We start from the raw sequence: 17,717 nt of genomic DNA on the forward strand, positions 1-17,717 counted from the left end.
TTGGGGTTGGGTTTTGTTGATGTTGTTTTTATGCACTTCATACACAAAATAAAATACCAAGGTATATTATCTTCTCTTGAACAAAATCTACTCTTATGCTAAACTTCGCGATCATACAAGGTGACTCCAAGGTTTCTATTGTCAGGTCTTGACGTGTGGATAGCTTAAATGGTTGATGTGATTGCTGGTAATACAAGGGGCACTTACGTAGTTGTTCTTAGGAGATGAATCACCCAAGGCAAAATGACATCCTATGAGTCTAACTTCAAATGATCTTCAATGACATGCTTTACTTACTACTACTAATGATTGTTTGATAAAAAAAATGCAAAAGGATCGCGGTTTTAAGGAATGCTAAACTAAAGCTAGGAATGCAAGACAATGGACAATTTTAGTGAAACTCAACTAGACTTTGCTTTGACATGCAAAGAACAATTTCACAAAGCTTGTGCGATCTTTTAAGGCAAACAAATGATATTCAAATCACCATCGACGACTTAGACACCATCAAAGTGATCCATATCAATGGGCAAGTAGTGATCGAAGTTAAGTTTAATTAAAGAGTTTAGTTGACCATGCAAAGTATTTAACAATCAGCCAAATACATGTAGTATGAACATGCAAATTTCACCATCTCATGCACAATGACTTCCATTTTAACTAAAACACTTAAGCAATTTTTTTTATTTTTTTTTACTTGGAAGATAGGTAACCATGCAAATACTCCAAGATAGAATATAAAATCACCAAGCTTCAATGTCTTATATTAATTTGGCAGCAATGTAGCAACAATTGTCCAAAATCTCTTGTATTAGGTACAAATGAAATTACTTGAGCTTATATAGAGCTCTTATTGCAAATGAATGGTCAAGATTAATCCAAAATCAAATCGCCAATATCAAACCACCTAATCCCTAGTTAGGGTTTACAACAAAATCATCACATGCAATGCAACAAAAGTGAAACATTATCCTTGTCACCAACTACAAGGAGTAAGAGCCAATGAGACAACTAGATGACACTCAATCATCTTACTAAACTATCTTCTAGAACCTAGTTGCCCTTATCACTCTCTCTGATGGCATATTCAATGAATCTAGACATCACCAATTCAAGCTCCTCCATTGTGACACTTGGCAAGGCATCCTACTGTTACTCTATCACATCCAAGCTTTTTGTACAAGCATCAAAGATGTTCTCCCAATCAGCATCTTTCTTTTGAAAATTGTTCATGTAGATCACGAGGGAAAGAAGATCATCCGATTGATTTCTTTTGATGGATTCTACCTCTCGAATGTAAACAACTTTTAGTTTTTCTTTCATTCTCGTAAGTCCAAACCACTTGTGGTAGTAACTACTTGACCCAATAATTCCTTAATTGATGTAAGGACCCTTGATTGTATTTCCTTAATCGATCCTTCCATCTCAATACAACCTTCCTTAGCTTGATCAAATGCTGATTTCTTCATCACCAAAGAACAATACTAATGATCTAAATCATATATATCTCCTTCTCCAATTACTCTCTCTTGGATCAATGTTGGCATAGGAATCTTCTTCAATATTTTAAGATGTGGAATTGTCTTATCTTGGACCATTTCAAAATCTTCCCACACTCCACCCAAACTTTGTATTTTGTTCATGCATATTACCATCTTATTATATACTTGAATGAGTCTAGCTAGGAATTCCTCTTCTTGCTTTGAAATACCATCAATCCATTCCTTCACTTCCTGATTTGTACTCTTCATTGCCTCATAACTATCAAATGATTTTTGAGGAATAGATATTGTTGGAACAAATGTACGATCCTCTTGCCTCATTGGGTTCATCAAACGTTGTATGAACTCTTTCAATCTCATATTTTCCAGTTCCAACCTTTCTTTTTTCTCTTCAACTTTATCAAACCTTGCCTTAATTGCCCTAGTGATATCACCGATTTCTTGAAAGTCTTGTTTCTTTGTTGATGGCCCAAGGTCAAGTGTCTTGATCTCATAGTCCATAGGTGTGATTTCTTCCCTTGACTTATCAACCATGGGGATTGCCACCTATAAGATGCGTGATCTTGTACTGTCTCTAGTAATTTGAGAGAATTTCTTAGCTTTCTTTTGCTCCTTAATTTTGCCAATTCAAGCTAGGAAATCATCTATATCTTCAATTGGTTGAATTTCCTCCACCGTTTTCTTCAAGTTGTTTTTCAACCAATCGGGAATTGTGGATAGTTCCATTCCATCTTGAAGTTGATTGTCCTCATTAAGTCCTCTCAAAGTGTAATGTCTCCTTTCTAGCACATGGTGTATGATGTTGTTAGCTTGTTTCTCCATGGTCCCGTAGGCTAACTAGGACATTTAAGGGATCTTGAGGATATTTGGCCTATACAGTTTCAGTTTCAGGCGATTCTGAGATGTTTTGGTGTGGTTTTGGGATACTTACTATCTATAGTAAGTCAGTTGGGCCAGGCTAGGATCATCAGTTATTCATGGATAGTATTGTATTGATGGTAATTGTTGATATCGACTATAGATTTTAATAATCATTTGTGATTATTAATGTATTCATCAATAAAGTTAAGTTATAAAGTTAAAATTAAAATATTTAACTTTATTGAATGGAGACTTAAGTTAAAGGGAAAGTTATTTAAATATTAAAAGTTCCCCTTCATTAAAGGTACTTGGAGACTTAAATATTAAAAGGGAAGTATTTAAATTTATCCCACATTGGATGGAAAAGTGTGTGGGCTCTCCTAGGAATGTTATAAAAGAGTTTGAAGAGTTCATTTTCACCATGCTTGGTTGTTGATGAATTGGATATTGTTTATGCTTTTGATTTTGAAGGAGTTGTTGCTTCTTCTTTTTGGTTTGTGAGGACGGAAACCCTTGTAGGCAACATTCTTCACGTTGTTGAAAGACACAATCTGGAGGATAACTTGGTGATTTCACACAGAGATCACAGTGGAGCTTCAATGGTGCTGATATTTTCAGTTCCTTGGACAGCTGAGTGTTAGAGACTGTTTGTGAGGGCTGATTGAGGAGTTTGTAGAGTTGATTGCATATTTTTGGGTCTGATCATTGCTGGCCATTCCCTCTAAGGCTATCTCTACATCTTCTAGGAGTTTGTAGAGTTTTATAACTAGTTTGTGTTGCCATTACTCATTCATACTTCAAGCCATCCATTTTGGAGTTTTTCTTGGTGTAGGCGGCTAGGGTTTGGAAAGCCTCATTTGCTGGTATTACTGTTGCATGTATGTTATTTTCATTTACCAACAACTGGGTATGTTAGATATAAGATTGTAATCGATTTTCATCATCTGGATGTTTCTAGTTGGGTTGCTGCATTGTAATTTCATGCTTACTGCATATCATAAAAGCGACGATGACAAATCCCTGCTCATTTAGATAGTTGCATGCTCATTTTATAATTTATGTTATTGTACTGAATTGAGTTGGTGCAGACATTCCCCACTCAATTAGTTTGTTTATCTTTAAAGGGAATTGCATATTTTGGTTTAAGTTGCATGTTTGTAATCTGAAGCTAACATTCAACATTAATATATCTTGTTCCAATTATATCACAAGCAAAAAAATCAAGGGTGGTCATTACAGTGGTAACAAAGTAGAAAATCCTACAATCGTGTGTTTGTATGTGAGCAAACAGTGCTTGCATGTGTGATTTATGGATACCCAATTGTTTGCATGTCAGTTTGGAGGTTATCTAGGGTCTTGCATGTTGTTTTCTATCAGGGCATGTCTTCTATTCAGATACCTAGATAGTTGCATGACAGTTTAGATTAGTTTTATGAAGTGGTTTCTTTCGCATGCCATTTTCGAGTAGTACAAATTTGTGGATGCAATCACATGATCAATATAAACAAATGGTGTTGAAAGTTTTGGTGCATTATGCATCATAGATGATAGTGGTGAAGGAATTGGAGGTTGTGGTTATGGGTGGACATAATGAGGTTGCATGGGCAGCCCATTTTTATGTGCTTCTTCAATTCCCCTTTAAGTTACCTTTACCAAGTATGTCTTTGGGTAATGAAGTTTCTATTCATGGTTTCATAAGGGCATATATTTGTGACAACTTGGATTTGGTGAGATGTTTGGATTGGCAAAGGTGTATGAATGGACTATTTCATGAGAGCCAATTTTCAGAATGGAGATATCAGTTTCCAACATTTGCATTGTTAAATACAACTGAGTATGTGCTTTGGCATCAAGAGGGTTATATGTTAAGTTTTGACCAATGGAGCATTGATGAGACACCAACATTTGGAGTTTGGATGAGAGAAGCTCCTTTCATTTTGTAGGTGTATAACAACCTTATGGTTTGGATTCCATGGAGAAGTCAGTTGCTTCACAGGATGATGCAGTATACTGGTTATATCAGAGTGGTGCAATGGAATGGTAGAGTAGTATTCATCAGATTGATTTGGGATCCAGGAGCTTGACGGAGTCACGTTTTTGCCAGAGATTGCTTGAGGACAAGAAATATTGGGAAGGGTGGAATGTAATGTCCCCTTCCTAGCACATGTTGTATGATGTTGTCGTTAGCCTGTTTCTCCATGGTCTCATAGGCTAATCAGGACATTTAAGGGATCTTGAGGATATTTGGCCTAGATAGTTTTAGTTTCAGGCGGTTCCGAGGTGTTTTGGTGTGGTTTTGGGATACTTACTATTTATAGTAAGCTAGTTGGGCCAGGTTAGGATCATCAATTATTCATGGATAATACTAGTCGATGTTAATTGTTGAGATCAACTAGAGATTTTAATAATCATTTGTGATTATTAATGTATTTATCAATAAAGTTAAGTTATAAAGTTAAAATTATAATATTTAACCTTATTGATATGGGGACTTAAGTTAAAGGGAAAGTTATTTAAATATTAAAAGTTCCCCTTCATTAAAGGTACTTGGAGACTTAAATATTAAAAGGGAAGTATTTCTATTTATCCCACATTGGCTAGAAAAGTGTGTGGGCTCTCCTGGGAATGTTATAAAAGAGTCTAAAGAGATCATTTTCACCATGCTTGCTTGTTGATGAATTGGATATTGTTTATGCTTCCGATTTTGAAGGAGTTGTTGCTTCTTCTTGGTTTGTGAGGACGTAAACCCTTATAGGCAACATTCTTTAGGTTGTTGAAAGACACAACCTAGAGGATAACTTGGTCAGTGCACACAAAGATCACAATGGAGCTTCAATGGTGCTGATATTTTCAGTTCTTTGGACAGAAGAGTGTTAGAGACCATTTGTGAGGGCTGATTGAGGAGTTTGTAGAGTTGATTGCATATTTGTGGGTCTGATCATCATTGGCCGTTCCCTCTAAGGCTGGCTGTACATCTTCAAGGAGTTTGTAGAGGTTTATAACTGGTTTGTGGTGCCATTACTCATTCATACTTCCAACTGTCCATTTTGGAGTTCTTCTTGGTGTAGGCGGCTAGGATTTGGAAACCCTCATTTGCTGGTATTGCTGTTGTATGTATGTTATTTTCATTTACCAACAACTGGGTATGATAGATATATGATTGTAATCGATTTTCATCATCTAGATGTTTCTAGTTGGGTTGCTACACTGTAATTTCATGCTTAATGCGTATCATAAATAGCAACGTTGGTGACAAACTGCCACTCATTTAGATAGTTGCGTGCTCATTTTCTAATTTATGTTATTGTACTGAATTGAGTTGGTGCGGACATTCCCCACTCAATTAGTTTGTTTATCTTTAAAGGCGATTGCATATTTTGGTTTAAGTTGCATGCATGTAATCTGAAGCTAACATTCAACATTAGTATATCTTGTTCCAATTATGTCAAAAGTAAAAAAATCAGGGGTGGTCATTACACAAAGCTGAAATGATTTCCTTATCTACCTCTTCATTAGTATTGGGATTATTGAATTCTCCCAAATTTTCTGCTATCTTAGTTTCTAAATGATGTCTAGTTGGAGAAGCTGGTCCTTGTCCCTGATTTTCGTGATGTATTGATGTATTGATGGTGATGATATATGTTCATCGTGACTCTTCTGAGGTAGCTTCTTTGTTTTTGATTCCCATATTGATCCACTCCTTGTATTATGTGTATCAATGTGTCTATTGGGTGAAGTGCTCTTGGTGGATTGAGGAGTATTGGTCTTTTTCTTCTTATGCCTTGATTCTTGACTAGGAACCTCGTCTTTCGCTTGTGAAATTTCAGCCATAACCTTCCTCTTTCTGGAAACCTGAATTTCTCCTTTGCTATTTACCTCTTCATTGCTGTTCATCATTTCATCTTCATTGGAGGAAGATTCATCATCTTCCATCTTTCCATATGTTAAAGGATTATTTTGTTTCTTTAGCTTGTTGATTTGTTGGTCTACCCATTCCCTTGAGTAACGAATCACTTCTCTCATCAATGTATTTAAGTCTGTCATTTCCGGTTGTGACCAACTATTTCACAACTGATGCATTCTGGATTATTTCTTTCAATCCTGACACTTCCTTTGACCCTGAAGCCATCCAAGATCAAAAAAGAAAAAACGCAACTTTCTATTTTAGAAAAAAACAAATCGAAAAAGCAGGTTCCCGGGTTGGCCCCAATATGCTAAAAACAAAACTTTCTAAATTTAGAAAAAAGAAAAAAACCAAAAATCCTAAAAAAGCAAGTCGGCAGAATTGACCTTGAGAAATTGTGATTTTATTCCTTCGACCTATTTGGGCATTGTGACATTAGAACGTCCATTTGACCACTTTCCTCGTTGGTTTTAATGAGTCCTCCAAATTTTGAAAAACTTGACTCATTTGTAGAGGCGAGAAATCAGAGACAAAACCTTAAGACGCCAAAACACTACCCTAAAAAGCAAAAATTAGGGGTCCCCATTTGCAATGGGGCGATGTGTGAAAACATCATAACAAGTCCGTACTTGAAGGGTATGATCTGAAAACTCTTGCCAAATGGTAGTTGCCAATGGGAATATGATCCATTGTCTTTTCCACCTCCATCATTGACATGGTATGTTGATCAATGTTTGATTAAATTTGGATATTGTTTGGAATTTGAAACTCACCATTTTGTGGGTATCTTGATTTGTCCTAGACAAGTAATAAATATATTAAGATATAAGTCTATAACCATTGCTTTATACATTAATCAACATAATTGAAAATTCGTAGACTTTGATCAAAGAAAATGAATTTAAAGTGACAACTGCAAAGTTAGATGATGGAGTACGAGTAACTTGAGTCCATAAAACAAGAAAAGGATTATAATTACAACGCTGAAAACCAGAAGTAGAGAACATTTTCCTGGATTTTTATTAAGGAGTCAGGGTAGACCTGTTTGGGCATTTGCTTTCTCAATAGAACGGAGATTTGAGCATGTAAACCAAGTGACCAAATTCATGGCACTGGTTGCAATTAAAAAGTATATTCTCATAATCAAGAACTTGTTCACAAAACATTTGATCCACTAAAAACCTTTTCTAGAATGGGATTTCCAAATGAAACAAACACAAATGTGAGCATAATTAGGGACATATTGCTGAAGGTGAGATCTGATATGAGTATTGAATGCATCCAAGGGTTTGTGGTGTAATGGCATTAAGTGACAAGTGTAAAAGTTTGGCCCAGATAATTAGGCAGCCCATAACTCCAATAGACATGTTATGAGGTTGTGGCATAATGATTAAGCAGTACATTTCAGAATGATTCATGTTTACAAATTTAAAGAATTTGTCTAGTTGTATCCCACACTGTGTATCTGATAACTTAACCCAAATTCTAGAAAAAAAAAAACTAAAAATTTGAAGTATGTAATGGGAGATAAATTGTGCTGTACTCATAGATTGCAAACTTGATGAATGCTCACTATTAATTTCTGCACTGATTAACTTGACCTCATAGTTGTTGAGTTCATGCGGACTTTACACTATGTTGCCGGTTTGGGTTCGAAGAACCAGTTCGCCGGTACGACAAAAACCATAAACTTGTAATCATATGATCATAGCATCATATACTTCAAGTTCAACATCAAAATATTAAAATGATAATATCAAGTTCAAGTATCATTGTTTCAAAATTCAACTTGCAACAATTGGAACTTTATACTAAGTTTAAATCATCTAATGGAGTCGAGAGTAAATGCAATAGCAGTCAAGAATAACAGCAAATGTCTTTCACACAAATGACTAATGCCATTGAAGATGATGATGAAGAAGAAGAATGAGCAGTCAAGAAAGTGAGCTCAGGGAACCAAATATTTTTGTCGCTTTTCATAAGCCGAGGATTGTAAATCAGAATGAGCTAATACATGGGTATTTTGCTGTTGTGATTGAGCATTTCTCTAGTACATTGTATAAGGTTAACACGTAAGAAGTCAGAACTCAATTGTTTGCTGCTCTGTTTTATCTTGCTTCAGACATAAAAAGTTTGAATAAATCTATCAATTGCCTGTTGTTGTTCTTAATAATTTTAAGTCTTAAACCTGCATGATAACTTGCAAAACAATAACACAAATCTGCAAGTCTGAACTCATTGTTATAAATATTATAAAAATTTGCAAAAAAAAAAGTGAAGTTGGGCACCTAGGTGTTCAGGTTGGCCCTAGGTTTGCCCTGGACGAACCAACTTGCTCAGGTACCAACCCTGGATGAACCCAAAGGTGAACTGGACTAGGACCTGAACCTAAAATGAACTAGACTGGTACCAGTTCCTGAACCCGGCGAACCCTGCAACTTAGACTTTACATATTACTCGTGTTGAATATTTGACGAGTCTGAATGAGAAACTCATGCATGCCAAATTATTGCTGATTATTGAATTTAAATAGTTTTTAAAGGGGATGAGGTTTTTCTGAGTCTCTGAGTTGAGTCAAATTTGGGTTTGCAGACGTTTTGCCAAATCCAACATTTCAAACTACTGTTGTATAATTGTAGCAATGTTTTTTTTAATTTGCTTTTTAGATTTCAGGAACGAATGTTAAAACTGAATGCAGTTTGAAATGCAAAATATCTCTCAGCACCGCAATATTTGGGTTGTGTTCTGCAGATGCCTAGGAATGCTACTACAAAAGGTTGACAACAGGGCATATGTTCGTGAGAAGCTAGATTGGATGTACAGAAAGGCAAATATAGCAGATAAGACAAATAGGATCGGACTTGCAAAGGGCGTGGGGCTGGTACGTTAGATTGGCATATTGCTGCAATAATTATAGGTTGAAGAAAGTTGATCAGGTTACCTCTTTGTTGTTGATTTCCAAAATACTGATCTAGTGAGTCTCTCTCTTCTTTTGCAGGTTGCTGCAACACATTTAGATACAGTTTTGGAAAAGCTCAAAAACATTTTGGATATTGAAGCTCGTAGTATATTTCAAAGGTATTTGTACCATCTATTTATTGAATTTCATTGAAGTTGTGCTTGAGAAACATGTTGACAGTAGTAGTTTAAAGAAAACCCAAAATATTTTGAGGACTCCTTTTCTAAATCAAGCATATGTAATTTAATTTGAAGACTCTTTTCTAAATCAAGATTCTAAAAGGCAATCTCATGTTGCTTGCACCTTTCGCTACTCATGAGGATCACTGCAATATTTAATATATGTGTATTTATTATCAATTATACTGGATCATGAGAAAGTCTTATTGAGGTATATGTGTGAAAAATTCAATATGGTAGGTTCAATTCTTGTTCTTATTTTTCAAATTGATGTTGGACTATATGAGGCTTTGTGGAATTTTTAATTTACTTTTGTTGCTCTTTCTGGTTTTCTAAATGTACATATCCAGTTTTATATAAATCAGAATAATCATAAGAACTCACTGATTTCTAGATAAACAGCTTTTATATTATTTTTGTAATATTCTGTCAGAAATGACTTGCAAAATTTAGTGGTATATTCCTGTTTAGCAGTATTGCGTATTTAGAAAACAACTCAATGTCAATAGGCAGCAGTACCATTTTTATTAGTGGGTTCTTGCTTGTACTTTTGAGAGTTGTATGATTCTTTTTTAATAGATATGGTTTGATTGTTGATGTTCTTAACATTATTCTGAAAATGTCGGCAGATTTTTTTCCCTGTTCATGGATAGTAGCAACAAACCAGATCTTGATGATATACATGCTGCACTAGCATTAATGTATGGCTATACAGCCAGTTATGCACCATCAACTGTGATTGAAGCAAGAATTGATGCGCTTGTGGTATGCAAATAACATTACATACATCTAAAATATGCCACTGTTCCTTTGTAATCTGTAAGTTGTAGTGGAGAGTTGTTTCTTTGGTTTCGATTTATTTTCAATATTTTTTTAACTAAAATTTCAGCTTATGAATATCAAAAAGACAAGCATGTATTCCTATACAAGAGTTGGGGTTTTATTTGAAGTTTCTAAATTTAGAACTAAATGATCACCACATTTAACTATGATTTATTTTGAATCTTGATATTGTAATATGAAGGATGTAAACAGCAGTATTGTAGTGGAGCTTTTTAATGTTTCTAAATTTAAGATAGCCTTCTGTATAGTGCTCACAGCTTGGAGGACAATTGTTGTAACCATATAACTTAATGGAATGCTTCACTCTTTTATTGATCTCATTGGACTTTATCACTGCACTAGATCCTTAATATGACTTTCTTTGATAAGAAACATGACAAAGCTCAACAAAGCTCTTCGCAAGGGCAAGAATACGCATGAAACCGAGCAAAAATTATCACTAAATTTTAATGTGTTATAACCATAGTTAAAAAACGTGGACTTGGTGAAAACTGAAAACTCTGTAGGCCCAATATTTTTCAAAAACTTTGACTGGCAAAAATTTGATTAAAAAACTCAGCAAGATTTTCTAACATTAATAAGCACATAAATTTGTAAAATATTCTAAAAAAATGAATGAAGCTGAATTTGCAAAGGTGATAAGAAGTTTTTCCTTCATTTATAGACTGAAAATGAGTTTAGTTCGTATCAAAGTGTCTTATGATTATAAATTACATAGCTGTATCAATATTTTACTAATTTCATTATTTCATCCATGCGAAATATTGGCCCAAGAGGGATCAAGGGGTACCAATGCTTCTAGAGACCACATGAACCTTCATGGTGCATGCCTAAATGCTTGTAAAGAAGAGCAGCTTGAATGCTCAAAGAAAAAAACTGATGAAATATAGTGTTTGCGGGGCCAGACTGTTTCCAGTGTGGGCTAAGATTTTGACTCAGACTTGGCGAATTTTTGCCAATTTTTTGGCTCTTTTACAATGGAAACTCACCCAAAACTTGGTGTTGAGTTTTTTTGTGAGTTACTCACCAACGCTAGTTGATCTGTTAGTATGTGCTCATACTTTAGGTTTTCTATTTTCAAGTTTTGTTTTGCCTACTTAGTTAATCTTCAGAACCTAGGATTTTTATAAGCAGGGAAAGATACAGCCATATGTTGAAATAATAGCTACGGTCGGATCCTTCAAGCCGACATAGCAAATTACAAATGTGTGAATGGCCTTTGGCCTTACACATTTATATATAACGATTTATAAGTTATCTTGCCTATTAAAAGGAATCGTATTTATGTTATATGAATTTGTTCCTAACTATTTGTTATTGGTTAACAAATTGCATTAAGTGGTAAATACAAAACAATTATTTCATAAACCCGCCACCCCTTGGAAAGGTCATGATGAAGGATCACAGCCAACATTGTCAAGAAGATGTGTCATTTGATGTATCCAACGAATGGATACAAATAGTGCTCCTTTCCTCTCACAAATATTAGATCGAAGCGACATATACACAGATCAGAAGACATATATACAGATCGGATCTTTACTACAGCAAGACACATAAGCATATCGATATTATCTTCAGCATTGTGGATATTGTTCCCCATCATAAATGTGAATAGATCGAATTATATAGACTGCAATCTGGAATGTGTGAGCAGTGTGGAACATATTGTAGCAGATTGAAGTACATATGACATACTTGCAGATCAAACTATCATCTACAACACTATCGTGCTATATGCACTGTCATTCTTCAAAACATTGTGAATTCTTCAGCACTATGCACTATCGTGCTGTATGCAAGCAACTCAGGAAAGCATTGGTGGTGCATCCTATAGCAGTTCAGTTTGCATCTCCTTCAGTCTAAAGTGATTGGATCCATCTATAAACTTCAAGGATTGAAGCAATTCACATTGGTCTTTGTGTCATTGTAACATCATGTTGCTATTCATATTTGATATATATATATTGGAGATATAATTTGCGTGCTCGGGGGAGACGATAACAGTATATCATCTATGGTTGGGAGGGCAACAATAATGTGAATCATTGCCTGTGGTTAATCGAGCACACCCTATGGTTACTGTGCATGGTCATCTTCTTGTCTTCCTAGTATTGTAAGAAAATTCAACATGGTATCAGAGCAGGTTCCTGAAGAGCCATTGCCATAGTTAGTGCATCCCCTCTATCTTGAGGAGGAACTTGAGCTTAAGAGTGAAAAGATATGACAGGGGATAGAGATCACTTTTAGATTGAGTAGAGAGAGATTCTTGGTTACAGGTTATAATTGAGGACAATGCCAAGAATAATGTGAAGGAAGTTGTGGCCACTTCCTTCCAACTAGACTTTGATGATTCTCTTCATAGAAGTGATATTTCTATCTTTAGCTTGGAAACTCTGCAGATTTTTATCTGTCTATGGCAACTAAGATATGAGATCAGGACCTTCATTGGATGAAAGGACTAAACTGATCAGATAAGTCTTCTCCCTACTACCACATTTATTTGATAGTATATGGTGCATTGCTTATGCTCATGTTATTTGTCTATTGTATGTATTAGATGAATGGTTGCCTTCCTGTTCATGAGACTCGAACTGCCCATGTGTAAGGTTGAGTTTTGTAGCCCTTAGCTATGATTACATACAATTTAAGACATCTAATTTATCATTATCAATTTTTTGAGCTATGTTTAACAACAGATTATTACAAGTGTATGTGCAAGTGCATGTGTGATTGCAGGGGACACTTGAAGACCTTAGTAATTAAAGCTTGACTGCTGTTATACTACTTGGAAGGGTTGCAAGTTTATCCAAAGCCAAATGGAGCTTGGATAATGGGATAAGTTTTTTTTTCTTGGTTATTATCTCTCGAGTATTACTTTTATTTGCTTGTCGTAGTCAGCCTCTTATTAGTATTCCTGTATGTACTATAAAAGTTGCTCTTCTTTTCTTTGGCCCTCGGGGATGGGTTCTGCAGAAAAAGAAGAACGATACATTAGGAATGTTGCTGAGGCATTTGTACAGGTAATGGCAGCATCGAGGATTACAAAGCAAAGTCGAGACAAGAGGGCTCTCCTAGTAAGAGGGAGCGGACTTCTAAGGGTATGCTTCTGTGACAGAGGGAGCAGCTAGAGGTTCTTCTTCAATTGACTTTCAAGGATCTTGGTCATATTTGTTAAGAGGGAGTGGACCATGTCGAGATGGTTTCTCTAGTGATCAGCAGTCGGAGGACTCTATGATTCATGGATGGAATCCCATGTGTGTAGGCTGGAAGGTTTTATGATGTTACCTAGGTCGTGATATTCCTAGATAGATGGATACTTGGTGAACTTGGGATTCCCCAAGAGTGATGTAGACTCCAACCTTCACATAAAGGTTGTTGATGGTGAGGCATTGATTTTGGTCCTTTATGTTGACTTATTTCTCATTGTGGCAGAGAAGCTCATCATTCAATGTTAGAGGGAGTTAGCCTCTGAATTTGAGATGAAGGATCTTGGACTGAAAGTTTGGCAGAAGACCGCATGAGATCTTCTTGAGTCAGAGGAAGTACACTATAGACATCCTGAAGAGATTTGGCATGATGGACTGTAAGTCCATGTCTATGCTGATGGATATAATTCTGGAGAAGTTGAGTGAGTTAGCTTCCATTTCAGATCTAATAGATTCCTCTATGTATTGTCAGTTAATTAAATCATTGATGTATTTGGTCAACAACCAGACCATATATATGCTTTGCAATGAGTACTCTCAGTTAGTTCATGAGTGAACCAAGATAGATTCATTGGGTTGCAACATGTGTGGCAGCTCGTGAAGCAGTGTGGCTTCAAAAGCTCCTTGCAGGATTGTTTGTACAATCATTGGAGTCTACAGTTATTCAAATTTGTGTGAAAGCCTTCTGTCAATCTTGTGTTTCATGATAGAACAAAGCATGTGAAGATCAAGTATCACTATGTTAGAGACGTGGTGGAAAGGAATGTTATTCAATTAAGATACAATAGTACTGATGAGCAAACGACAGACATTCTCACCAAGCCTCTCTCTAGAATAAAGTTTGTGTACTTTCGAGGTAAGCTTGGTATGGTAGAAAATGTAGCCTTAGCTAAGATTGAGTCTCAACAACCTTGATTTGTTTTAAATAGTATTAATGTATTCTCTAAGATGTTTAAAGTGTAAACTCTTATTATCAATCTTATTAATTTGATATGGTTCATGATTAGTGTCATGTGTGCGACTCCATGACAACATTGGTTCAGTGCTTGATGAGCCCCTGTGAACATTATTGTGAGATGACGATCTCTCAATAGTGAACACTTGTACATCTGATCATTATCGTAAGGTGACGATCTTACGATATTGATTGATCATACCATTATGATGGATATCATGGGACTTGATATCTATGGATATGTCATAGTGGTTTATATCTCTAGAAGTAATATCTATGGATATACCATAATGGTGGATATCATGAGACGCGATATCCGTGGATAAGCCATGATGGTGGATGTTACATAAAGAGATATTCATGGTGGATATTATGTGATGTAATATCCGCGTACATGCCATGAAGTAATATCCTTGAATATGCCATAATGATGGATATCATGAGACGTGATATCCGTGGACAAGCCATAATGGTGGATATTACATAAAGATATATTCATGGTGGATTTCATGTGACGTGAAATCCGTGGACATGCCATGTAGTAATATCTATGGATAAGCCATAATGGTGGATAATACGTGAGGAGTATCTTTATTTAAGCCATAATGGTGGATATCACGTGAGGTGATATCTATGGATAAGCCATGATGGTTGATATCACGGTGAGGTGATATCTATTCTTACACCATCCATGGAGAAGCCATGATGGTCGATATCACAGAGAGGTGATATCTTTCCCTTCCACATATGGGTGTAGCCATTGTGGTAAAACATCATGATGAGGTGATTAGCTTCCTTTACTCACATGAGTATAGTCATCACGATGAGGAAATGTGACTCAGTTTTCAAGAAGGATTCCTCCCTAACTAAGAGGGAGTGTTGAAATAATAGCTACAGCTGGATCCTTCAGGCCGACATAGCAAATTACAAATGTGTGAATGGCCTTTGGCCTTACACATTTATATATAACGATTTATAAGTTCTCTTGCCTATTAAAAGAATCGTATTTATGTTATACGAATTTGTTCCTAACTATTTGTTATTGGTTAACAAATTGCATTAAGTGGTTAATACAAAACAATTATTTCATAAACCCGCCACCCCTTGGAAAGGTCACGATGAAGGATCACAGCCGACATTGTCAAGAAGACATGTCATTTGATGTATCCCACGAATGGATACAAATAGTGCGCCTTTCCTCTCACAAATATTAGATTGAAGCGACATATACACAGATCAGAAGACATATATACAGATCGGGTCTTCACTACAGCAAGACACATAAGCATATCGATATTATCTTCAGCATCATGGATATTGTTCCCCATCATAAATGTGAATAGATCGAATTATATAGACTGCAATCTGGAATGTGTGAGCAGTGCGGAACATATTGTAGCAGATTGAAGTACATATGACATACTTGCAGATCAAACTTTCATCTACAACACTATCGTGCTGTATGCACTGTCATTCTTCAAAACATTGTGAATTCTTCAGCACTATGCACTATCGTGCTGTATGCAAGCAACTCAGGAAAGCATTGGTGGTACATCCTACAGCAGTTCAATTTGCATCTCCTTCAGTCTAAAGTGACTGGATCCATCTATAAGCTTCAAGGATTGAAGCAATTCACATTGGTCTTTGTGTCATTGTAACATCATCTTGCTATTCATATTTGATATATATATATATTGGAGATATAATTTGCATGCTCGGGGGAGACAATAACAGTATATCATCTATGGTTGGGAGGGCAACAATAATGTGAATCATTGCCTGTGGTTAATTGAGCACACCCTATGGTTACTGTGCATGGTCATCTTCTTGTGTTCCTAGTATTGTAAGAAAATTCAACACCATATACTGAGAACCTTCATGTGATGAGTGGAGCTAAATATTTTGGGGGATTTTCGCCATTTGTTTGTTCAAATGCCAATGAAATAAAAACAACCACTTGTATATTGGAAGTGTCATGTAAAATCTGTATATTATGCCAACTATAATGCAGATATATAACAGTTTTATATTAAATGCACATAACGGAACATTTTCAAACTGGATATTCATGAATAGTTTATATTAGATTATGACCTGGAAAACAGTAGCAGCTGATACAGGCCTGCATATTGTTCTATGTAGACAATAGCTGTCAACCTGTCTGTAGGATGAGAAATGGGCGTTACAGCAAAGAGAATGTCCGTGTGCTTGGATAGGGTGTTAAATCCTCATGTCGCACCAAGACTCTGCTTATTTATCCCAAAATCCAACACTTATCTCCAAAATTGCTTGTGCACAGCTTGAGGTGTCTTCAATCTCACAACAATGTTTTAAATATTGTCATTGATGTCAATAGCATTCACTGGAGATTGGTAGAAATGTTGTCATTGATATCAAAGGTGAAAAGAATGTCAAAAGTGCTGTATGTCAAGGAAATTGTAAAAGGCCATAGGCCACTAATCAATGGACAGGTTGGTATATGAGACCTTCTCTGTCATACTAGTGTTTTAAGATTGATAATGATCCGAATTCTTCAAAGGAACCAGGGCTGGCAAAACATTACCATGACAAACAATTCAAAGAATATAGCATCACTGATATGTCAAAATATAAGGGCAATGAGCTTATAAAAGCATCAATTATGTTTAACATGGCCGACTTTACCTTAATGAGCAGAAGCAATGAAGTAGATAAAGCGCATCAATTCTGGCATCAATGAAATAGGATGTTATGCAGCTAGGATGTTTATAAGTTTGAGAAACTTACAGATAAAGCGCCCAAGTTTAAAGATAAATGAATGGATATAATTGCCCATGTATAAAGGCTGTTGTACATATCGTGAGGCAGTGATTAATATAATAGACAGTGATTAATATTACAACGATTTACAAAGGAGATGCTTGAACAACACTAACAAAGTTGCAATATAAAAGCAGCGATGTGAATATTTGGCATGGTATAACAGTGGGCAAGACTGTTTGTTGTAAAAATATGGGAAAGCTCATACGTCTATGAGCAGGAATGGCAACAGAATTATTTGAAGCGAGATTGTGATCTCTTGTGAGATAATAGGGATTCCCTCCAAGACAGACAAGGATTATGACAAACACGAACTACTATTATGGAGAATTTTGGCCTTGAAGAAAATGTAGTGCTTCACAAGTAAGCGGATATTCGCAAGTTTGACTTCACTGGAAGACAAATATTCATCGACCGTTGCTTCAAATGTCTTAGCCTTGTGTTGATGCTTGTGAATAAAATGCTATCATAGAAAAGCTGATTAATATTATTAACTGAAATTAAAT

General features: G+C 35.8%; 1 protein-coding gene across 11 annotated transcripts in view; it reads left to right on the forward strand.

Moving 5' to 3' along the window:
• Positions 1-17,717, forward strand: part of LOC131069149 (protein SHOOT GRAVITROPISM 6) — a 381,540-nt gene that overhangs the window by 206,987 nt on the left and 156,836 nt on the right. For all 11 annotated transcript variants that reach the window (XM_058004502.2, XM_058004498.2, XM_058004497.2 and 8 more), the window contains 3 exons: positions 9,019-9,148; positions 9,266-9,345; positions 10,035-10,170. In XM_058004502.2, coding sequence (XP_057860485.2) covers positions 9,019-9,148; positions 9,266-9,345; positions 10,035-10,170 — 346 coding nt within the window. The remainder of the gene's footprint in view (positions 1-9,018; positions 9,149-9,265; positions 9,346-10,034; positions 10,171-17,717) is intronic.

The sequence above is a fragment of the Cryptomeria japonica genome, chromosome 1 (assembly GCF_030272615.1).
Source record: "Cryptomeria japonica chromosome 1, Sugi_1.0, whole genome shotgun sequence".
Classification (NCBI taxonomy): domain Eukaryota; kingdom Viridiplantae; phylum Streptophyta; class Pinopsida; order Cupressales; family Cupressaceae; genus Cryptomeria; species Cryptomeria japonica.